Consider the following 24,247-nt stretch of genomic DNA (forward strand, 5'->3'; position numbering starts at 1 on the left):
CCCTTCCCAGGAGCGCTGTGAGGTTGGATGACTCAGAGTCAGGCTGAGTTCTAGACCTGGCTATGGGGAGCTGGTGTGACCCTGAGCTTGTAGCAGTCCCTCTCTGAGCCTTAGCTTTTTCACTGATGTGAAGGTTCTGGGGCCGGGGGACCTCTGAGCGCCCACAGTTGGGTTCTTTGTGTTTCTTGGCTGTCCTCTTTTCTCACTGTTTGGAGGCCAGATCCCATGGTGATCCTTAGCCCCAAACGCGAGGTCATAGGTACTCATGCAGTTAAGAGTTCCCTCAGCACCCCCCTATCGTTTTCGTAGGCCTTTGAACCCCCAAGTCTGTAAGTTCATCTTCTCCACCACCCCAAGTATATTGTGGTGTCTTCCAGGCACCTATGGAACCTGGAGCGTCCCTTCCGCCTGTTTCTGGTTGAGCTGACAAGAACTTCAGGCCAGTCTGATATAGGCCTTCCCCTGTGTGTTGCCTCTCTATGCTGGCTGCTTCCTCCTGTGGACCTGTTCTGGGGCTGTGGCTCAGCACAGCCATCGCCTGTATCCCTGGGGAGGAGCCTGCAGCCAGAGTTTCTTCGCCAGGCTTCCCTGGGGCCCTGCGCTGGGCCTGGCCCTGTGCAGCATTGCCAGCAGCTTGTCCTGCGCTGTGTACCATCTGCGGGACCCGAGTCAAGTCCCTTCCCAGGTCTTGCAGTTCTTCGTGTGCAGGACCAGCAAGAGGCCGTGTGCCTTCCTCCTCATTCATGGGTGCACACCCAAGTCTGCCTTGTACTGCTGCCCCTTCCAAGACTTCCCCTTCAGAGCACGTGAGCATGAGCAGGCTGCCTGTTCTAGACTTCTGAGACGCCGAGCCCCATCTCCCCACACAGGGATCCCAGACAGGAATCACTGACAATCTTAAGCCGGGCGTGGTGGCACACGCCTTTAATCCTAGCACTTGGGAGGCAGAGGCAGGAAGATTGTTGTGAGTTCGAGGCCAGCCTGGTCTACAAACAAAGTGAGTCCAGGACAGCCAAAGCTACACAGAGAAAAACAAAACAAAACAAAACAAACAAACAAACAAACAAAAAAGACAATCTTAGTGGGAGCCCCTAGATGCCAGGTCTAGCTTTACTTAGCCTGTTACAAGCCCTGTGAAACCGTGTGTGTGTGTGTGTGTGTGTGTGTGTGTGTGTGTGTGTGTGTGTGTGTGTGTATGTAGGGAGGGACAGGGGCTTGGCGGCAGTATCCCTGGTGTCCCTTACACTCCTGGGCTCAGAGGTTGGCGCTCACACAGCAGCACCTGCTCCAGGGGACACAGGTGACCAGGAGGGCAGTGGGAAGCCTTTCCTTCTCACCTCCAGCCCTTCCTTCTTGGCTTAATCCGTTCATCTGTGGAATGCGTATTACTGAGTACCTATTGGGTACCGGTCATCAAGTTGGGGTGTTGAGGAGACCCACTGACTAAGAAGACCAGATCCCAAGGCTCACTCGGGCAGTTCACATTAGCAAGGCCAGGGCCACTCACAGCATGATTCCAGGCCGGAGCTGGCACACAGTGCTACGAGGAGCTCTCCAGCGTGCGTCGGTGCCGTGTGGAGGGGGGACTGTCACACATCAGAGGCAGGGCTGGCCACAGCTCTTTGAGTCAAGCGGGGCTTTGTGAGGAGAGCCAGAGGAACCTGCAAATGCAAAGGCCCCATAGGATCCAGACGGGCATTTGCGGGACAGCCATGATGGGAGAGCAGGATTAGTGAGGAGAAAGAAGAGGATGATCGCTTGGGCTTCCTGGGCTGCCTGGAGGGGAGCGTGACAGGAGCTGTTGAGAGCTGGGAGCACAGGGGATGTGAGGGTGTCAGGGGGGAGGGGCTCACGCTGACTGTCGTGTAGGTGTGAGCAGAGGGGATGTGAGGGTGTCAGGGGTAAGGGGCTCACGCTGACTGTCGTGTAGGTGTGAGCAGAGGGGATGTGAGGGTGTCAGGGGTAAGGGGCTCACGCTGACTGTCGTGTAGGTGTGAGCAGAGTGGATGTGAGGGTGTCAGGGGTAAGGGGCTCACGCTGACTGTCGTGTAGGTGTGAGCAGAGTGGATGTGAGGGTGTCAGGGGTAAGGGGCTCACGCTGACTGTCGTGTAGGTGTGAGCAGAGGGGATGTGAGGGTGTCAGGGGTAAGGGGCTCACGCTGACTGTCGTGTAGGTGTGAGCAGAGTGGATGTGAGGGTGTCAGGGGTAAGGGGCTCACGCTGACTGTCGTGTAGGTGTGAGCAGAGTGGATGTGAGGGTGTCAGGGGTAAGGGGCTCACGCTGACTGTCGTGTAGGTGTGAGCAGAGGGGATGTGAGGGTGTCAGGGGTAAGGGGCTCACGCTGACTGTCGTGTAGGTGTGAGCAGAGGGGATGTGAGGGTGTCAGGGGTAAGGGGCTCACGCTGACTGTCGTGTAGGTGTGAGCAGAGGGGATGTGAGGGTGTCAGGGGTAAGGGGCTCACAGTGACTGTCGTGTAGGTGTGAGCAGAGGGGATGTGAGGGTGTCAGGGGTAAGGGGCTCACGCTGACTGTCGTGTAGGTGTGAGCAGAGGGGATGTGAGGGTGTCAGGGGTAAGGGGCTCATGGTGACTGTCGTGTAGGTAGTTGACTAGGGGCCTGAGAGACCTCAGTATGTGCGAGGGAACAACCACAAAGTTGAGCATGGTAGCATGAGCCTCTAACTCACACTCACACGTGTACACTATACACACTTACACACACCACACATTCACTCACACACACACACTCAAACACATACATAGCACACACTTGAATACCACACACATAGACACCATACACACACACACACACACACACACACACACACACACACATACACTCACTCACACAACACATTCATACACACATACAATCACACACTCACACAGAATTCATGCACACACACACACACACACACACACACACTCACATACATACACCAATATATTTGTCTAAGAGATGAGTGTTTGGACCAGGTGGTGAGAAGGAAAGGTTGGGTTGTGTTCCAGTCAGGAGCTCCAGAGTGCGCGGAGTTCCTGCACACGCTTCAGCACCACGGAGAGCGGCACGCAGGCCAGGCCGGGCACTCCTGGGCAGCTGTGGGCAGCAGGGTTGGCTCCAGCCTGACACCAACTGCCTCCTCCTAGCCAGCCTGCAGACACCGAGCTAGCCAAGCATCTATGAGACACAGGCCCTTCCCTCTGCTTTGTCACCAATTTCTTTCTTATCCAAACACATCTATTCCTGGACACTGCTGTGACCAGGCAGGTCAGGCGGCAGCTAGGACGCTGAGATGAAAGAGCTCATGTGCTTGTCTTCAGCAAGACATGAGCTCGTCTGCTGGGGCTGTGGGCACAGGGTGGGGAGGCTGGGGCTGTGGGCACAGGGTGGGGAGGGTGGGGCTGTGGGCACAGGGTGAGGAGGCTGGGGCTGTGGGCACAGGGTGAGGAGGCTGGGGCTGTGGGCACAGGATGAGGAGTCTGGGGCTGTGGGCACAGGGTGAGGAGGGTGGGGCTGTGGGCACAGGGTGGGGAGGCTGGGGCTGTGGGCACAGGGTGAGGAGGCTGGGGCTGTGGGCACAGGGTGAGGAGGCTGGGGCTGTGGGCACAGGGTGGGGAGGCTGGGGCTGTGGGCACAGGGTGAGGAGGCTGGGGCTGTGGGCACAGGGTGGAGAGGCTGGGGCTGTGGGCACAGGGTGGAGAGGCTGGGGCTGTGGGCACAGGGTGGGGAGGCTGGGGCTGTGGGCACAGGGTGAGGAGGCTGGGGCTGTGGGCACAGGGTGGAGAGGCTGGGGCTGTGGGCACAGGGTGGGGAGGCTGGGGCTGTGGGCACAGGGTGGGGAGGCTGGGGCTGTGGGCACAGGGTGGGGAGGCTGGGGCTGTGGGCACAGGGTGAGGAGTGGGGGGGGGCACTTGGCCTCCTGGGCACACCCATGGGGCGGTGGCACTTGGCCTTCTAGACTTGGAGTCTCCTCTCCTTGACTGACATGTGCTGCATCTGTCTCTATTTTGCTAAACACAGAATGATCACGTGGCTATTCTATGCAAATTCTATGCAAGTTATTAAGGGACCAGAAGGAAGCTGAATGCCTTGGGACCCCAGGGAAGCCTGGGGTGTTGGAAGCAGTGGGGTAAGGTGACAGCAGGGGAGAGGAAAGAGGGCGCTGGAGGGGTGCACGAGGGCTAGAGAAGGCTAAGAGGCCCTTGCTACTTCAGAGAACTTCCTGCCTGGCCTTTGTCACCAATTTAGGGATGTGGGAGAGGGGCAGGATGACTTACTAGTCACCTAGAAGGTGGGAAATGGAGGAAACAGAGGAGGAGGGAGAGGAGAAAAGGGAGGAGGGAGAGGAGAAAAGGGAGGAGGGAGGGGAGGGAGAGGAGAAGGAGGAAGGGGAGGGCTTCAGACAGAGACAGTATAGGCAGAGCAGCCAGGGTCTAGCTCAAAGGCGGGCTCAGTTTTTTTTTACCTGTGAAATAGTCATGGTACCCAGGATGTGAGCTGATTGGGAGGGGCCCAGCGAGGCAGCTGAGTGCTTGTGAAGGGCTAACGGGGTGAGAGGGAGGTGGAGGGAGGCGGAGGACAGACAGCGAGTGAGTAGGGAACACTGGAAAAGCTGGGGAAGGGCTGGAGGCAGGGAAAGGGTTTCTGGACCACTGTCCAGCTACAGTCCAGTTGTCAGCCTGTGATCTGAGCTTGCTCCGTCTTCATGGTCTACGCGCACGTCAAGGGTGACTGCAAAGTAGTGGCAGGACCCTTGGCCAGCCGTTCTCTTTGTGGGTGGGGATCAGTAAGTCGGAGCTGGGGTGTCCTGCCAACCTCCTAGACCAGACTTTGGAGTCTCCACCTGGGGAGGGGAGTGACCACGGCGACCTGAAGAGTAGGAGCAGGCGGCTGGCCGGCTGAGGGTTGTGTCGCTTGTGAGAAGGGTGCACTGTAGTTGGGGCTTGAGTGGTCAGCCAGCTGGGTCTGCCTGGGGTGTCATCTGAGCTCCAGAGGCAGCCTGGTAAAAGCCTTGGGCATTGGGTGTGTGTTCGTGGCTCATGCTGGTCAGCCTGGGGGCAAACTGAAGTCCTTCTGTGGACTCTGTTTAGATCAGAAAGGAGCTCTCAAGGCTGGGAGGTCCCATCCTGCGCCTGGTGCTCTCAAAGACTTGAGCAATGGTTATTATGACTTAGATCTCTCAACTAATAGTGTAGACCCAGGGAAAGTCCCAGGTCAAACCAACTCACGCTGCCTAGCAGGGTAGGCGTTTAGGAGGGACCCCCACTCCTCTAGGACTGAGGCTTGAAGCCCCCTCCCTTTCTTCCCACCACGTCTGCCCCCCTCCCAGGGCTAGAGGGCTAGTGGCTAGGTTTGGGACTCCAAGCCTTCTCCCAACAGCTGCAGGGTCTCAGACAATTCTGATGGATCAGTTCCTGACCTGGTCCATCAGCTTTTATTAAGCAGGGCCCCAGGCAGCGGGCTCCCCTGACTCAGGCCGGCTTCTGCTTTGGGCTGGTGTCACTCTCACTGCCACCCACCAAGGCTAGCCGGTGATGGTTTCCTTTGTGAGGCATGGGTCAACAACTTCATTTTCTGCCAGGAAGCTGACACAGAACGGGGTCAGGGTCTGCCCCAGGCCCCTGGTTCTATCGGTCAACAGTCACTGGCCTCTCCTGGCCTGGTTTGCGGAGAGGGTGGGCCTGCCTGGGAGGGCCCTGGAGGACTTCCTTACCAGTGGCTGGTGTGAGCGGCACAGCGGCCGAGCCGCCTGCAGCGAGACATGCTTGGGCTGCCTGCGTAATTACATCTCAACATTTCATTTTGCTTGTCAGTTTCCACTTCCCGGGGATGTGGGCTTCTAAATATTTCATCCCTGGTCTGCAGCAGCCCTCTCCACTCTGGCCAAACCGCAGGCTCACTGCTGCCAGCCCCCAGCCCCCGCTGCTCTCTCCTGCCTGAATGTTTCTCCTGTGGGCAGTGGAGCTGACCAGGGGCCCCCTGAGTCTCCCCACCCAGGAATCTCCAACACTACTGGCTTCCCAGCAGCTGGAAAGTAAGACCTGTTGAACCAGTGTTAGTTTGGCTTCCCCTGTCTGCTGGGAAGGGAGGAAGCTACACCTCCCACGGAGGAAAGCTGACCTCAGGAAGACACTGGGGGGCAGCTTTGCTGCATCAGCCTCACCTAATGCCCCTCACCTATGTTTGCATGCTCAGTTTTGTTTTTGTTTTTATTGTTTTGAGTTTTTACCATGCAGGCCTGGTTGGCTTTGAATCAGTATCATCTGTAGGCGCGGCAAGCAATGAATCAAGACACAGACACTTGTTACGTTTTAAGATAACCTTAGTTAACCTGGGGCAGGGCAAATGTCAATCCTCTAAATTGCCTCCCATAGTGGGGCAGGCATGGGATCCCAAATACTTGCTCATGTTCTTATAAACCGAGCAATCAGGAGGCTGAGGCAGGAGGAAATGGAAACCCGCACTCACCTATATGCCTCACCTGAAGGGAAGAGAGGAAGGCTGCCATGGGCTAACTGTGATGGGCAGAATCCAGAGAGAGGATTCAGTATCCTGTCAAAGATACACGCGCGTAGCTAGGAAGTAACAGCTGGGACCTGAACCCCAGCTCCCAGGCGGCACAGCCCTCTTCCCTGTCCCTGAGGCACACAAGCTACACAGCACAAGGCAGGGGCGGCCAGTGTTGTCAGAGCACACAGGCAGGGCGGAGCCGCTGCCAAGATCTGGGAAGAGGTGGTGGGCTAGACCGGGGGGGGGGGGGGTGAGGGGGGGGGTGAGGGGGGGGGCAGGCGCCTGCTGTTGCTTGCTTCAGGACCTTAACGACAAAGACTTGGGGTGGCAGCGGTTGTGCGGTTGTGCGGTTGTGCGGCTTGGAGGGAGGGAGTGGCCCTCATAACAAGCTGGAATGGGGAGGGTGCTGAAGAGCCCTGTGCAGCTTGCCCCTTGTCTGCCTGTCTCTGGGGGCAGAAGCGGGCACGAGGGGTCGTGTTCTGTGTGTGGCACCCTTGGGTGTGGCTGGTGGGGACAGAGCCTTGTCCACAGGGGCCCCTCTTCTTCCAGTAGACTTGGAACTACACTCCGCAGCTGTGTGTGTGTGTGTGTGTGTGTGTGTGTGTGTGTGGTGTCTTGGGGGAACCCTGGCCCTCTGTGCAGTGAATCTGGGGTGACAGGTGGATTTCTTCCGTCACTAGACAGCCATGCTGCTGAGGGAGGATATGGGTGGAGGGTTGGACGGGGTCCTCACTAATTTTTTGCCTCTATCCTGTCCTCTTAGCACCACCCACTGCTTCCAGCACTTTCCTCTTCTACACTTTTCTGACTTCCTTGTTCTGAAGGTGTTTGGCCTAAACACATCTGTATTGAGATGTTAGGGCAGGCACTCAGTGGATTTCCTCCCAGGAGCCCAGCACCATGAACAGTGAAACTGCGAGCCCTGCTACAGGCTAGCCAGGGCCAGCAGAGCTTGCTCCGAGGTCTGTGTGTCCCCCTCCACCCTAGGCACTTGCCTGGGTGACTTGGCTCTTGGTAGGAAGCAGTAGGTGGCCAAGATGTGATCAGGTCCACCAGTGGCCTCCTGGTCTCCTGTGTCCCACTGCCAAACTGCTCTCCTTTCTGCCTCTCTGCATGCCTAACCCCACAGGGACAGGGCTCAGGGCCAAGAGAGGGGACAGTGAAGATGAGGCCTTTGCTCCTTCAGTCCCTGGGGAGACTGTGCAGCAGCCCAGCTTTGCTCCCAGCTAAGTGCAGAAGCCCTCAGCAAAGGGAAGGCTGAGGTCTGTGTGTGTGCAGGTGTGCGCCAGCTGCCACGAGACCCGGGTTCCCTCAGACCCTGGAGTGTGGGGGGTCGCATGGCACCTGATGTGTGAGGTGGGTGGTCCACCAGAGTCACTCAGTGGGAGGAGCTTCCCCATGAAGAAAGGCACAGGCCCAAGGGAGCGTGCATGGAAGTGAGCGTGCATGGAAGTGAGTACACATGGAGGTGAGTGTGCATGGAGGTGAGCATGGGAGACCTGGGGACCTGGGGGAGCTGTGGGGAAGTGGGCTGTGAGCCTTGTGATGGGCAGGGCATAGCCAGGGTTGGCAGGCATATTGCCTGCCTGACTAGAGACGCGTCTCTGTGTGGTATATATGTATGTGACAAGTTTGGTGTCCGGGTCTGTGTATGTGTTGTCTGTTGTATGAGAACAGGGCTCCATGCTTGGGTACACATTTAAGCTTATTATAGGCACAACCGTGTGGCCTGGAAGTGTGTGTCTCACGCGTATGCACAGCCGTGTGGTGTGGAGGCTGTGACAGTAATAGTGGCTGTGCTGCCCGCACTTGTGCCGCTGTACGGTTCCTGCGTGAGCTCGCCTAGTTGAGGACTGGCCAAGCTGTGGTTGCTCAGGGTGTGCGGCCCTGCGTGGGTCCCTGAGGTGGTGGCTTTCCTGTGTGGTGGAGGGCTGTGGGTATGTCTCTGGGAGGTCCTGGAGTGCAGGACTGTTGGCAGCATGTTGAGTGCATGCGTGTAATGGTTGCTGGCGCTGCCATCGTCTCGGACAGCTCCTGTGCTTCTGAGCTGTGGTCCGGCGACCACCCAGCACCATGTTTTGGGGATACCTTTCACTGAGCCCAAACCCTGGCTTCCAGAGCGGAGGACCCAAGAAACTCAGGGTCCTAATGCAGTCGCATGATAAGTCCCATCTCAGCTGCTGCCCAAGCAGCTCGACCACACTAAGTTTTGCCTGCTCCTCAGGGTGGTGGCTGTAGCGGCAGCACAGACGCTCTTGGACTTAATGCCCACTAGCCGTACCAGGGAAAGCTTAAGGCCTTCCCTGTTATACAAAGGCAGGTCGTCAGAGAGGCTTTGTAAAGTGTCTGGAAATTCACAGGTGGAAGCGGTGGGTCTGGCTCGCCTCCCTTTGTTTCCTTGTGGCAAGTGGACATTGAGTACGGTGTGTGTGTGTGTGTGTGGTTTTTGTTTGTTTGTTTGTCTGTTTGTTTTGAGACAGGGTTTCTCTGTGTAGCCCTGGCTGTCCTGGACTCACTTTGTAGACCAGGCTGGCCTCGAACTTACGGAGATCCACCTGCCTCTGCCTCCCGAGTGCTGGCATTAAAGGCGTGTGCCGCCACGCCCAGCTTGGGGGATGTGTTTTTACTTTGTGCAAACCTGGGTCCACTGGGGCCTGGCAAGTCTTTCCCCAGGTGACCCACTGCCCATCATGAGCTGGAGTCACTGGTAACAAGGAAGAGGAAGGTGCCCCGGGCCCCTGTGGCCCAGCTGTCTCACATTGAGCTTTGGGACAGGCAAGTGACAACGGTCAGCTGTTTGTGCTCCGTGTACTTGCTACAGGGGGATAGTGAGCTGAGCTGAAGGCAGGCTTGAGGCGAGCCGAGCAGAAGGCAGGCTTGAGAGCGGTCCACGGGCATGGGCATGCACTCTACAAGTGTCCAGAGCTCTCAGGGGCAGCTGTCCCGGCATGAAGTGGACATCAGGTACCATGGGCACCCAGAGCCTGGCTAGGACAAGGTGGTAGCACCAAGGGAAGGTCACTGCAGGCTCTGCGGGCATACACACCGTCCTGTGTCCCTGATTATCTCCATGGGCCCCTGGCACATGTCCTGGGGTGGAGGAACCCAATGGGGGAGGGGCTGGTGGGTAATGGAGAATCTGTGGCCAGTTGGTACAGGACTCTCTCAGCCAGGGGGTGGGGGTGGGGGCAACCTGCCCAAAGGCTTGTTGTAGGGCAGGGGTCGGGCAGATCCCAGGAGGCCTGTAGTGACGTCACACATGTTGGTGTGTGTACACATGTACAGTGTGGCTAAGGAGGGCGAGAGAATAAGGCAGGCTGGACTATGCCTAGTGGAGAGGAAGATTGGGCAGGAACAGGCAGAGTGATGCTGGGCGCCAGGCCTGAGTGAGCCACTGCCTGACCAGACCTGGAGCTCTGTGTCGTGCTGGGCCCAGGGGGAGCCAAGCCTGTCTCTCTCTACCCCTAACTCGTCTTGGAGCAGCCTCAGGGGAAGATGAGACAGTACCGGGTCCAGCTGTGCTCCCTAAACCCCGCTTAATCATTTAGGCGTGGCCTTGCCCCTGCCAGCCTCCCACCCACTATGGGGCTAGTTTCTGTCCCTTTTCCTGGGAGCAGGCTTGAGGCTGGTGCTGCTGATGCCTGGCTTAGGAAAGAAGAAGAGAAAGTGGAGTAGGGTGTGTGGCACGCGCTCGTGTGTTTGTGTGTGCGCGCGCGTGCGTGCATGTATGTGTGTGCATGTGTGTGTGTGTGTGTATGTGTGTGCATGTGTGTGTGTGCATGTGTGTGTGTGTGTGTGTGTGTGTGTGCATGTGTGTGTGTGTGCATGTGTGTGTGTGTGTGCATGTGTGTGTGTGTGTGCATGTGTGTGTGTGTGTGTGTGTGAGACTCTCCACTGCCTCCTGCCTGCCCTGCTTCCTGCAGGGAGCCTGGCATGGGTGGGAGGACCCCTCCTGTGCTTTCCCTCTGCAATCCGGCATATTCTGCAGCAATATAGGTTTTTCCACTTGACTTCCTAGGGTTTGTCTTTTCATTATTTTTCTCTCTGTTTTTACATTTAAAAGCATTTTTCAGAAAAGGAAAGAGAGGAGAGGAGAAGCCCACAGGCTGCTACTTGGGCTGTGAAAAATTGAGGTGGAGCCTAAGAGGCTGGGGAGGAGCCTGAGTAGGTGGGGAGGAGCCTGAGCAAGTAGGGAGGAGCCTGAGCAAGTGGGGAGGAGCCTGAGCAGATGTGGGAGGTGGGACCTCAGCCCTAGGCTTTCAGTGGACACCAGGCAGTGGTCAGCACAGCACTCTGATGGAGGCTTACCCCTGCTGCTATGTGTCCCTAAGTACGGGACCCTCTGTTCTGCTGGAGTATCAGGGGCCCCATGGGACATAGGTTATCAGAGGTATTTCTCCCTGTGGTGTCGGCCTCTGGCCAGTACACTGGGCCCTGGCTTGTCTAGAACACAGGCCTGCAGCTGGCGCATGGCAGCAGGGTTCTGAACAGGAATCTGGCAGCCAGTTCCTGGTGGGAGGCTGAGTAGGGAATGACCTGAGGGATTTCTAAAGGGGACCCAGGAGGGCTTTGGAGAGGGAGCCTTGGGAACCTCAGATTCCTCCAACCTTCCTCGTCCTGTCTGCGTGGGGCCTGGGGGTTGGTTGTCTCTTGTCTGTCTGCCAGCTTCCATTGCTCTATACCGAAGTGTGGACAAGCTCACCGAGAGCCTGAGGGTGTGGGGAGGGAGGACAGTGCTTCCAGGGAGTGTGAGAGTGTGCCACGGTGACAGCGGCAGGGGCTGGACACGGGAGCCCACGTTGGCAGTGGGGACTCTGCCTCTCAACCCCGGGGTCTGCTGTGGATTAGGAGGATTCCAGGAGAGGACCTTGGCCTGACAGAGGCTCTGGGCACTCAGCAGGAATGGCTCCTCACTTTCTGTGACCTCTGCTAGGCTGTGTGCCAGCTCTGAGCCTCAGTTTCCATGCCTGCCCGGTTAGTATTTGCCCTGGGGTCAGGTATGCGGACTCACGGAGGCCAGGGGTCTCTCTGGCTGTGACAGGGAACCATGGCAGTCCCGGGAGCCATGTCCGGGGAGTGAGACCCTGTGGGGCAGCTCACTGTCCCCACTCCCCCAGCTACCATGTTGACTGTGGGCAGTGAAGTCATGACACTGTGGGCACTTGCTGTCTTGTGATGCAGTGACACAGTGAACATTCACCCAAGTCCACATCTAGGCATGCCCACACCTCTGTGCTCAGACACCCCATCTCCAACACACACACACACACACACACACACACACACACACACACACACACACGGTGGGCTAACAGGTGGCCCTATAGCCTGCCAGTCTGGGTTTAAACTTCACCTAATCTCCACCAAGTGCCTCAGTTTCCCCGTCTGTCTACTGGGAAAGTGGTAACTGCATGTGTCCTCTGTTAGGTCACAACCAGCTTGTTTGGGACATTCCCTAAACATCACACCTCCCAGGCCACACGCCACAGTTCCTGAGCCCGGACAGACATTACCCCTCACTGCGCTGCTGGCACCTAAGGCTCTTCTCAGCAAAGGAAGTGTGCAGTACACAGCAGGACTGCATGCGCTGCCCAGGCGTGGGACTTAACCTAACACTCTCTCCCCGCTGGAGAGCGATAAACTCCCCACTCCTTCCTTGAGCCAGGTGGCCCGTCCCCACTGCCTGGGCCAGCCTCTTCCTCTTGTCCATCTGCCTTCCCAGATGGGGAAGAAGACATGTCGCCATTGGCCCATTTTCTCACTGGGGAGACCATATGGCAGGTTGGCAGGAGCGGAACATCGCCACCGCCATCCTTAGAATACGGCCAGCCAGCGAGGGCAGCACTCCATTTCCCGGCTCGCTCTGTGGCCTGCGCCTGCAAGGGGTGGAGGCCCTGACCAGAGACCCTGAGCCTGGTTCCTGTGTCCGTGAGTTCTCAGAGGCCTTGCTCAGAGGTCTCATGTTTGGGACTTACTATGTGTCTAGGAGTGACCTAAAGATCTCCCCCAGTGTGTGCGTGCGTGCGTGTGTGTGTGTGTGTGTGTGTGTGTGTGTGTGTGTGTGTGTGTTTACACATGTGTGTCTTGGATGAAACACCACCCTCAGTGAGTGTCTTTGCCCATGGGATGTTTCACCATCTGGCTGGCCGCCTCCTGCTGTCTCTCTCTCTGCTCTGTGTCCCGTCATGAGGTGGCCCCTGGAGCTGCCACCACGTGGCGCTTCCGTGTGGTTCCTGTCCACCACAGGCTGTGAGTACCACGCAGAGGTGGCTAGGTACCCGGGGACATCGCGTCCGTGTAGAGGGACCAGGTGGCAGTCCAGAGGACACAGGATAGCAGGAATAGATTTAAGAGAGGCCTGGACCCAGGGAAGATGCTGTTTTGAGTGGCACCTATAGGAGGGCAGAGGTCCTACTACAGGGCTTGCTCCCTGGGCCTGAACTCCGCATGTTAGTTATTGGCTGTTCCCATGCCTCATCAGGGGACCCCAAGGTCTTGTTGGTTGTGGTCCCCCAGTTCCTGGCAGGGTAGGGCTGTCCCAGGCAGACTATCTGGGCCTCCAGTTTCCTCATCTGTCCCATCCAGGGCTGGTCATGTTGCTCTCCACGGGAGGGAGCACGGGTGGGCTGTGAATCTATGAACGGCACAGCCTCCTGCCTGTGCTCATCTGAGAGGCCGCTGGCAAGAACAGCTGGGCGCCGTGGAGCTTCAAAGTGCTCCTGGTGTCGCCACTGGCCGCAGAGCGAGGGCGCATCGTGGGACACTGTTCACCCTGGCCCACCCCAGCAGCCACACGTGCAGCCCTCCCTCTGGACCTTTGGGGTGCCGGGTCTTTGGGACAGTAGCCCTGGGAGGTGTGTGGACATGGGTATGGGGACACTAGTTACCAGGTTTAATCCTTCACAGAACCTTCTGAGGTGATACTGATAAAAATAGCGCGTGCTCCCAGGTACTTGCTGTGTCCCAGACAGTGGTTCTCCCCCCCCCCCCACACACACACTGACTCACAGATTCCACAAGAAGCCGGTGAACTAGGTCGCCTTGCTATCTCCACTTTATAAAATGCAATTTTTGAGACACAGAAAGGTTGAGTGACTGCTTTGAGGTTACACAGCAATAACTGGTAAAAACCAAGATTTCCAACAGGCAGTCTGGCTCTTGCTAGCCTCAATTAGAGAAACTGAGGCACAGAGTGCTAAAGTGTCAACAACCAGGGTGTTTGTGATCATGATTGGGGTTCTGGAGGGGTCACAGCCTCCTGGGGTGTGTTGGAGAAGTGGGGAGCTCATCACTTAGGCTGCTGGGTGATGGACGGGCCTCTCCACAGGAGGAGTGGGGTGGGGGAGAGGTCACAGTCTTTTGGGGTGTGTTGGAGACTTGGGGAGCTCATCGCTCAAGCTGACGGGTGATGGATGGGCCTCTCCACAGGAGGAGTGTGTATTGCCCAGTCAGTGAAGATCCCCCGGGAACCCAAGTCTGGGGAGTTTGACAAGATCATCAAACGCCTGCTGGAGACATCCAATGCCAGAGCCATCATCATCTTTGCCAATGAGGATGACATCAGGTAGGGTGGCCATGACAGAGTGTCCCAGGCATGCTGCACTGGAGGCCTCCCCTCCAGGGAGATGAGAATGGGCAAGGCATGCATCAGAGTGGTGGGGCTCCCGGGCTAGAGCAGGCTACTATCATGGGGCTCCTCCCCCCCCCCCGTTTCCTACATTCATTCAGCCAGCCAAGGACAGCAAGCAGGACACTTGAGGGCAAAGGCTGCTACCTCGTGGACTTGAGGCTGTGCCACACAGTTCTGATCCAGCTGAAGGGGTGGCCTCAGCCAAGTTTTTTTTTTTTTAATCTCTCAGAGCCTCTTTGCTGGTTAACAAAACAAGACAATTCCTTGATCAGTAGTGTTTGAGGACCAAACGTAGGATGGTGCTGAGAGCCACAGAGTGGGGCCCGGCATGAGGTGGGTGCTCAGCGAAAGCAGAGCACAGCTCAGCTCTTCCCTCTGTGAGCTCAGGGCATAGGGCTTGGCCATGCTCTCACTTTGGTAGGGCAGTTTCATCCTGGACCCCAGACTCTTGTGGCTCCTGCGTGCAAGGACTATGGAGACCCTGCCCGCCCCTTTAGGGGACAGCCCTGCAGACCACCCCAGCTCCCTCCTTCCCTCTCCGTTCTTACTTTGACTCACCTCCCAGAAACCCAAGTGTCAGGTCCCAGAGGTTTCCCTTTGAGAGAGAAGTGGGATGGTGGGACTGCTTTCACAGAGGAAAGCCAGCCCCGGGCTCAGTGACCCATCACTGGCACACTCTAACTCAGTGCTGGCCCCACTTGTCCCTTTCAACCCTTTCCCACACCGTAGCCTGGAGCCCTGTGTTAAAGCAACACAGAGGAATGCCAGGGGCACTCAGGCAGGGGTTCCGAGCAGACAGCCTCACGTGGATGCGCTCCAGGATGCTCAGAGCAGTATGAACCTCCCCTCAGGGTTCACAGGTCCCCACATCCTGGTGCCAGAGCTCTTTGTGCCCTCAAGGAGATGGCTGCTAGTGGCTAGGCCTCCCTGAGCCATCGCCTTTACCCCTCTGGTTCCCCTCACACCCCTAGAGCCAGGCCCATGTCCACTTTGGGGCCATTGCTTCCGAGGGTACTCCAGTTCAAATAATCCTCCCTTTGGGAGGGAGGGGGAAGGTCTGGGTCCTTGTCCCTAGGGAGGGGCTGGGTGGGACTCTCTTGAGCCACTTGGGCAGCCTGGCACGAGTGGGGCTGTTTCTGGAAATCCGCTGTGTTTTCAGAAGCAGCCTGAGGTAAAAATAAATGCAGGTGACTGGCTGCCTGTGGGATCAGATCCCTGCTCCTCTTGGCTTCTCAGATGCAGGAAGCATTAATAGGACCGAGGCTGTGGTTCCGCCAGCCGCCCCAGCTACCATTAGTGGTGGCCCAAGGTGGGCCGTGGCCTGTGAAGGGGCCAGGAGTTGGCAGAGAGACGAGATCAGGGGCCCAGGGTGACCGCAGGCTGGCGTGGAGGCAGGTTCTGGGCCTTGTGGACAGTAATTTCTCTCTAGAAGCTTAGTCCCTGCCCTTCCCTAGGCTGCTGCCTGCCTAGGCCAAGCACCCGGGGGGTCCTGGACCTATACCCTGGTCCTCACCAGGGAAGGACAGGGACAGCTTTTGGGGACCCTGTCTCCCACATGCCAGTTTCTGACTCCTCTCAGCCCTCCTTCCAAGGGATCAGGGTCAAGGGACTCCTGGACCTTCCTCTTCTTTCCTCATAAGAGCTGGGCTTGAGGGCTACCCAATTCAAGGCAGTAGAGAGCCATGTGTCCCCTCAGCCCTGTGTTGGGCTTGGCCTGTGCCCCGCAAAGGTTCCCCCCACCCTGCCCTGCGCACCTGGAAGAGAGGCCAGCATTGGAGGCCCCCCCCTCCACTCCGGAGCCGCTGAGGAAGGGCTCGGCTTCTGGCACAGGAGGGAGTGGTAACCCCTGTGGATACCCATGTGATGATGGCCTTGGTGTGGGGTGGCCTGGTGCCCAGAGAGGATGCCTCTGAGAGGTCAGGGGTTGGCAGATCTCACCTGGAGCCCAAATGACGCAGACACGCACTTAAGGAGACATGGTGGCCTTTGTGTGGGTCCACGGAAACAGGCCTGGACAAGAGCAGTCACTATAAATGCGCAGACAAGCATAGGCCAAACGGTGGGGGAGCTGAAGGCTTGGAGCCCTGGAAGAGGCAACTCTAGGCTTGTGAGTCAGGGGCAAGGAGCACAGGTATAGCCTGGGGATGGGCGTGGGCTGTGAGGGGGGCAGGGACGCATGGGGTACCATTATCTGTGGCTGGGCTGCTGTGTCCCCACAGGAGGGTGCTGGAGGCAGCCCGCAGGGCTAACCAGACGGGCCACTTCTTCTGGATGGGCTCTGACAGTTGGGGTTCCAAGAGTGCCCCTGTGCTGCGCCTCGAGGAGGTGGCCGAGGGTGCGGTCACCATTCTTCCCAAGAGGATGTCCGTGCGAGGTAGGCCCGGCAGGTGGGGATGGTGCTCCCCCCACCCCCAGTCATCCTTCAGAGTTTTCTGGCCACTTCCACCCTTTTCTGTTCCCCGCTTTGGCTTGTCTCTTCATTCTCATAAGCTCCTGCATGCAAGGGCCTCTCGCATGGCAGGCCTGGGTCCCCTGGTTTCTCAGCTGCTTTGGGTGGTGGGATGTGTGAGGCATGTGGCCTGAGAGGGGCCCTTGCTTGTCCAGCCTCACCCCTCTCTTCTCTGGGACCTTTCCCTGCCTTGGAGAGAGCGCTGCAGAGGGAAGTCTGCAGGGCTGCAAGTTTGGGTGAGGCCAGCTCAGGTCGGGCCTCCCAGCTCCGCCCTGCCTCTTCCTCTCTGCCCTGCCCCAGATCCCCTTCCTTTAGGGCATCTTGGCAGGAATAAACCTCTCTGGCCAGAGACTTGCGGAATGGGAGGCACAATGTCACTGTCCTGGTAATGGCCTGACGTGGCAGGACTCGGTCTCAGGAAGGGGAACCAGCTCCCAGGCTCCCGGGGCCTCTTCTTGTTGCCCAAATTCTACTCAGTAAGAGTTGACAGGCCTGGAAAGGACCTCAGGAGGCAGCCCCTCCACCCCATTTTTCATCACTTCCTGAAGGTCACACAGAATGTCCTTGCTTCTCCTTGAGGCCCAGCCAGCATAGGCAGTGGAAAATTCCACACCACCTCAGCCACCCTGAGCCACACCGAGCTCGGAACGACCCTCGCTGCTGGCAGATGTCAGTCCCTGCCAGGCTCTTCATTTGGCTTCTGCCATTGAGTCACCCGTCCTGTAGCAGCAGCAGAGCTGGGGTTTGAACCCAAGATGGAAGGACCCCCTTTTCCTCTGGAACACGGGGGAAGTTTTAAAGGGCGTTGGTTCTCATCTGTTGTTGAGACAGGGTCTCACTCTGTAGCCCTGCTGCCCTGGAACTCACTGTGTAGACTAAGCTGGTCTTGAATTCACAGGCCTGCCTCTGCCTCCCTAACGCTGGGGTTAAAGGCGTCTCTGGAGATGCTATTGGTTGTCATAGTACGTGGGTGATGCCCCTGGAGTCTAGTGGGTGGAGTCCGGGGATGCTACTCAACATCCCATAATAGTCCCCATGACAGAGTTACTTAGACCACCACAGGGCTGACTTCATCTCGCCCTGCTACTTAGGCCCTAGCTTCTGTGTGAGTTGAGCTGCCGAGGGTCTCTGGGCAGGGGAGGGGAGCAGTGCCCTGTTAGCGCCAGCCCTGAGGCGGGAGGGAGCTGGGCAGCTTGCAGAGGAGGAGCAGATGGTGGTTGCCTAGATGGAGAGGAAGGTGTAGGCCCTGGGCTGCCTGTCTTCTCTGGCCTTTGTTCCTTTTCCATGTGCCTTTTCCATGGGCCTGATCCAGGAGGCTGTGACTCTGAATTTTATGTGCTCCCCTGGGACCTAACCCAGATCTTTTTGTTTTGCATGGCATAAGATGACTCCCATGTTTTCTGTTTTGTTTATTTATTTATTTTTAATTAAAAAATTTTTTATTAATTTATTCCTGTTACATCTCAGTGGTTATCCCATCCCTTGTATCCTCTCATTCTTCCCTCCTTCCCATTTTTTGTTTTGTTTTAACTGCTTGGCCCCCCTGAGGCAGAGGACACCCTTTCCCTTCCTGGCCCCGGTAATTTGGGTGCATGAGGGGAGGAGGCCCTGACATCCTCACTTCCTGCCAGGGTTCGACCGATACTTCTCCAGCCGCACGCTAGACAACAACAGGCGCAACATCTGGTTCGCCGAGTTCTGGGAGGACAACTTCCACTGTAAATTGAGCCGCCACGCCCTCAAGAAGGGAAGCCACATCAAGAAGTGCACCAGTGAGCACGCACCGGTGGTGGGACCAGTGGGGGTGGGGCCTGGGGAGGTGTGGCCTAGGGGGCGGCGCGCAAAGGAGGTGGGGCCTGCAGGAGGTGGGGCCTGTGGGGGTGTGGCCTAGGGAAGGTGTGGCCTAAGGGGCGGTGCCTGCAGGAGGTGGGGCCTAGGAAAGTGGTAGCTGCAGAAGGTGAGGACTAAGGGGTGGTGCCTGCAGGAGGTGTGGCCTGTGGGGGTGTGGCCTAGGGAAGGTGTGGCCTAAGGGGCGGAGCCTGCAGGAGGTGTGGCCTAGGGAAGTGGTGCCTGCAGAAGGTGGGGACTAATGGGCGGTGCCTGAAGGAGGTAGGGCCTGCGGAGGTGTGGCCTAGGGAGGTGTGGCCTAAGGGGCAATGCCTGCAGGAGGTAGGGCCTGTGGGGGTGGGGCCTAGGGAAGTGGGGCCTGCCGAAGGTGGAGACTTAAGGGATGTGCCTATCAAGGGGTTTGGGCTTTAGGGAGGTGGAGCCTGTATGGCCTAGGGGATGTAGGCTCTTTGGAAGCAGAGCCTGAAGAAGTGGGGGTGGAGGCAGTGCCAGCGGGCAGTGGGGCCAGGTGCTAGGCCCCTGAACTCCAGCCAGTTCTGGCCATCAGCCCACGTTCTCCAGCCAACCCTGGAAGAGCCAAGAGCCCAGCTAGAGATGCTTGAGGGCTGATGTTCAGAAACCGCCGAACATCCGATGGTTCAGAAACATCCACATTATGGATGTGCAGTGTGTTTGGCCCAATGGTGGAGCTGGTAGGGTTGAGGGACAGGGCTGTAGGCAGAGGAGGGTGTAGCCCACAGCAGCCCTGAGAGGTCCGAGTGGGAAGGCTACACTGTGTTCCCGCTGGAGAGCAGCGCTGGGAGGAGGAACCAGCTCTGAGGTCTCACCGGAGGCACTGTCCAACTCTGACTGCCTGGGGTCACCATACTGGACTGACCTGCGTGCTGGTGTCCACTGCTGCCAGGACAGCACACCTCTCACCCGTCAGGGCTTCCTCGGCCACCCAGCAGGCACTTGACTGCCTCATAGGCCGCCTGGGCCCGCTCTTGTGGACGATGGAGAACAAGAGAGTCTGAATCCTCATGGAGTTTTTATTCTAATGGAGAGACAGATGATAAACAAGATAAATAAATCATGGGATGTGTCAGAGGGAGATGCGCTGTAGAAACAAAACCCATTTGAAACGGAGTAGGAAGAGCTGTGGGGGAGGGGCAGCAGCCCTTCGCGACCACAGGCATGCGTTATGGGGAAACTGAGCCCCAGAGGAGTCACGTAGGGGAGGTCTGAGAAGGGGGTCTTTGTTCACACAGGTGCTGGGGGTGGGGGCAGGATTTGAACAGAGGCCTGAGCTCCAGGCACCCCGCCCCCCAAAGTTACAGCCTGGCACTTGCTTCATATGCATTTGGACCCAGGCTATGGATGCTCTGGGTCAGCACAGCTCTGCAGCAGGAGCCCCTGGGGACCCAGGGACAGGTGGCTTTGGGTGCTGCCTCCATGTGGTACCTCACGGAGGGGTAGGGGTGCAGACTTCTGTCTTTTGTCCCCTCAAGTGGCAGCTTGGGCAGAGTGGGGCTGGAGACGAGGAGGATTGAGGTTCCCTGGCGCAGGGCGGGAGGGAGCCATGATGAAGAGGAGGTGTGAGGTTTGGGTGCGTGAGAAGTATGCTGCCCTCTGGTGGCTGCAGCCACTGGGCAGTGGGTTCCTCCTGGGTCACAGTACAGCTCACAGCCAAGCTCTGGGTGTCTGGGCAGCAGAATGTGTGTGAAGCTATGTGTGTGCATGAGTGCTGGGCCTGAGCGGGGCGTGTGTGTGTGTGTGTGTGTGTGTGTGTGTGTGTGTGTGTGTGGTCTTATGTGGAGGTTCACGTGTCCTGTATGAGCCTGCTTCTCCACGTTAGGTTCCTGATTGACACGATCTCATTTCATCCTCCCAGCTCTAGAAACCTTTACCACTCAAGTGTAAAAGAGGAGCTATGGAGAGTCAGAGGGGCCAAGCGGCACATCAGAGGCTGCACAGCACATATCAGGCAATAATCACGGTAGCTGCGCAAGACGCACATGTGGGGCTGGCTCTGTGGGTAAAGCCATTACCTCCCAAGTGTGGGGGGCTTAAGTTCCAGCCCCTACAACCCCCAGATGGAGAGCCGGCTCAGCGCTTAAGGAGGAGCACTGGCTGCTCTTGGAGAGGACCCGGGTTCAGTTCCCAGTACCCACAGGGTGGCTCACAGTTGTCTGTAACTGCAGCTCCAGGGCATCTGATAGCCTCTTTGGGCTTCCATAGGCACTGCATGTAATACATGCGCACATACATACATGCAGGGAAATCACTCATACACTCAAAACCATATATAAATAAAAAGGGAAAACCTAGGCATGGTTTGCATTTGTCACCCCAGGGATGGAGAGGTGGAAGGTGGGTTCTGGGGCTTCCTGGACAGCTGGCCCAGCTCACTGCACTGAGTTCTAGACCAACGAGAAACCCTGCTGCGAAGCAAAGGCAAAAGATACCTGTGAAAGGGAACAGAGGTTGTCTCTTGACCTTTGCACACATATTGCATATGTATACCTCCCATAAACATGCACGCACACACACACACACATGTGAGCACACACATGCACACACGCACATGCACACACACACACACGCGGAAGTACAGATGTGCTTATAAATGGAGGCTGAGCCCTCGTGGCAGGCTGATCGTGTGTCCTGCCCACTCCTGCCCTCCCTGTGTTCCCGTGGGGGTGAAACATTGTGTGGACACCATGATGGTGGCTTCCCGGAGCCGGCCCCCAGGGTGGGAAAAGGGGGACAGTTGGGATGTCCTGCTCCAGTGTGTAGGTGAGGACCAGGGTTTTCTGGAGTCCCCTCCTGTCACAGCTCAGCTCAGCCTCTGGCAGGCAGAGGTCTTCTCAGAGTGTGGAGCCTTGCAGGGTGCCTGGGGCCAGCTCTGTGATGCCCTGGCTTTTGTTTGTTCTTCTCAGAAATGGGGCTGATGTGAGCTGGCCCAGGGGGTCCGCAGCAGGAAGTGAGGTTCTGATAAAGGCACTTTCTGAATTGAGGCGGAAACTCTCAAGACTGGCTGTGCATTAGGGCCGCCCGGGGAGTGCTCAGGGTCCCCATCACAGATCAGGGCCCCCGTCGTGAGTGGGGTTGGCTTTTTAAAGCTCCCTTGGTGACTTTAATGGGGACTTGGGCATGGGACCCTGAATCTGAGGGGAATATGGGGACTCTCAAATACTCACACCTGACTCTACCAGGGAAGTCAGGCACCTTACCACAGAGCTGTAATCTCATTCACAGGGTCTCTGGTAGCTTGGGTTGGTCTCAGAGTCTTGATGTGGTGGAGGGTGACCTTGATGTGGCAGAGGGTGACCTTGATGTGGTGGAGGGTGACCTTGAACTCTCGACCCCCTGTTTCTACCTCCCAAGCACTAGGGTTATAGATATGTGTGTGCCACCGAGCCTGGCTGTTGTTTGTTTGTGAGACCAAGTCTCCCTCTGTAACCCAGGCTGGCCTCAAGCTTGCGGGTGATTCTCCCCCACCCCTGCCGACCCCTCCCCCACTTCAGCCCGTCTGCTTCTGGAGCCACGGTTCCCGTACACCAGAGTTTGCACCTGGGACTTTGTAGCTAAGAGGGGGAAGAGAGTGGCAGTCACTGGCTTAGGCACGAGCAGATGGACAGGCTAGCACGGAGGGACGGCACCTCATGGAAGACCCTGCCCATCTCCATGTGAGGACACAGCGTGAGCGAAGACCTGAAGAGGTGTGTGTGTGACGGCACTGATGGTGTGTGTGTGTGTGTGTGTGAGACAGGCACTGATGGTGTGTGTGTGTGTGTGTGTGTGTGTGTGTGTGAGACAGGCACTGATGGTGTGTGTGTGTGTGTGTGTGTGTGTGTGTGTGAGACAGGCACTGATGTGTGTGTGTGTGTGTGTGTGTGAGACAGGCACTGATGGTGTGTGTGTGTGTGTGTGTGGGTGTGTGTGTGTGTGTGTGAGACAGGCACTGATGGTGTGTGTGTGTATATGTGTGTGACGGGCACTGATGGTGTGTGTGTGTGTATGTGTGTGACGGGCACTGATGGTGTGTGTGTGTTTATGTGTGTGTGTGTGTGTGTGTGAGACAGGCACTGATGGTGTGTGTGTGTGTATGTGTGTGACGGGCACTGATGGTGTGTGTGTGTGTATGTGTGTGTGTGTGTGTGTGTGTGTGTGTGACAGGCACTGATGGGGTGTGTGTGTGTGTGTATGTGTGAGACAGGCACTGATGGTGTATGTGTGTGTGTGTGTGTGTGTGTGTGTGTAGAATGTTTGGGATTTGAATAGTCTGATTCTCTTGGTACTGAACTGTCTGCTGTAGGAGAGGTAGAAAGAACTCCACCATCCTGAGGGTGGGTGGTTTAGACTGTCTCGGGGCTAGCACCCATTTTGCAGAGGAGAAAACTGAGTCCACGGTCAAGAATCACGGTGCTAGAGCTGGCAGGATGCAGCCTTGGAGCCGAGGCAGGTGGCCTGTCGAGCCCCACATCTCTCTCTTCTGTTTTCCTCCTCTAAGCCCTGGGCCTCTTTTATCTTCAGCCATCCCAGGCAGCCAGACACCCAGTGGGACCTGTGTCCCCACCTCCCCGCGGCACCGCAGCCTGGCTTCGAGCAGTCTTCCTGTCACCACGCCTCTGCTTTCAAGGCCCTGCCTGCCCTGCTCCGTGAGATGTCACAGGGAGCAAGGACCACTCTTGCTGTGTCCAAGCAATGCCCTTCCCACCCCACCCCTGCCGCAGGGGTGATGACAGCTGCTGGAGGAGGGGAGACCAGCTTCATCCTGGGGCAGCTTTGTTTGGGATAAGGAGGAGGGAGGCAGCGAAAAGGCCACACTGGGGTCAGGGGAGCTCAGTCTTGGGTCCTTGGAGGACAGGGAGAAGCAGCCCTCATTCCTTGGGAGTCTGTCAAAGTGGGGGGGTTTTGGGGGGTGTCAGAGGTCTCAGCATCACTCAAGGCATAGAGGGCTGGCATGCAGTGACAGGGTCAGGAGGCCTGTGTGGGGACGCAGGTAAGGAAAGCATCCACGTGGACTGGTATTTTCCAGACGAAGCTATGGGAGCTTGTAGGCCGGTGTGCATCGTGCTGCTACCGTTTGCCGGTGTGACCTTGAGCAGGTCGTCATTTGTAACTGGCGTCCTGCCACCCTGCTCAGCCTCCAGAGCCCTGGGATGAGAAGGGCTCCCTTCCCCCCCTCCCCCCTCCCCCAGCCTCCCTGGGACAATGGGAGCTGATTTGCTGCTGGGCCATGGCTGCCCACACTGAGTGAGACGGGTCACGGGTCACGGAGAGGGGCAGCTCTGTGGCTCTCAGGCCCAGGAGGGCAATGCCTGCCACCTGCCTCCTCTATGCCCAGCCCCTCCCCAGGAGCGCGCTGAGCAGGCCTGGGAATTAAAGTCATAAACAAAGCAGATGTGGCATCCGTCTTTTTGACAGCGCTGCCAGCCAGGTGATGGCTGAGCGGAGGAAGGCTCGGTTTATGAGGAGATAGGAAAATTTACTGTTGGCTGCTCCCAGAGGCTGGAAGTCCGGAGAGGGAGGGCAGCCTGGGATGGCTGGGGCTGGGTAGGGAGGGCTAGTTCCCCACTGTGCTCGCTGCACATTTACAACAGCCACAGCTCCCCCAAGAGCTGGTTTAAACGGCTTTCATTCATGTGCCATCAAGGTCTGTCGTAGGCCCGTGCGTCTCATCTTTACGGTAACCCCTTTTGCAGGTGAGAAACCTGACACTGAGTGCGGTTAAGGACTTAAGGTTTCTGGGTAACTGGTAGGTCTGGGATTTGGACCCAGGGCTTTAACCATGTCCTGCGCCAGGCTTCCTCAGCATTTTTGT

The 24,247-nt window shown here is 57.4% G+C and overlaps 1 protein-coding gene across 1 annotated transcript in view; it reads left to right on the forward strand.

The window, feature by feature from the left end:
• GRM4 (glutamate metabotropic receptor 4) overlaps nucleotides 1-24,247 on the forward strand; it is a 92,596-nt gene that overhangs the window by 49,117 nt on the left and 19,232 nt on the right. The window contains exons 4-6 of the mRNA XM_084754179.1: nucleotides 13,940-14,075; nucleotides 16,361-16,515; nucleotides 18,222-18,362. Coding sequence (XP_084610305.1) covers nucleotides 13,940-14,075; nucleotides 16,361-16,515; nucleotides 18,222-18,362 — 432 coding nt within the window. The remainder of the gene's footprint in view (nucleotides 1-13,939; nucleotides 14,076-16,360; nucleotides 16,516-18,221; nucleotides 18,363-24,247) is intronic.

This window comes from Acomys minous (assembly GCF_964271855.1).
Source record: "Acomys minous genome assembly, chromosome: 13".
Taxonomy (NCBI): Eukaryota; Metazoa; Chordata; class Mammalia; order Rodentia; family Muridae; genus Acomys; species Acomys minous.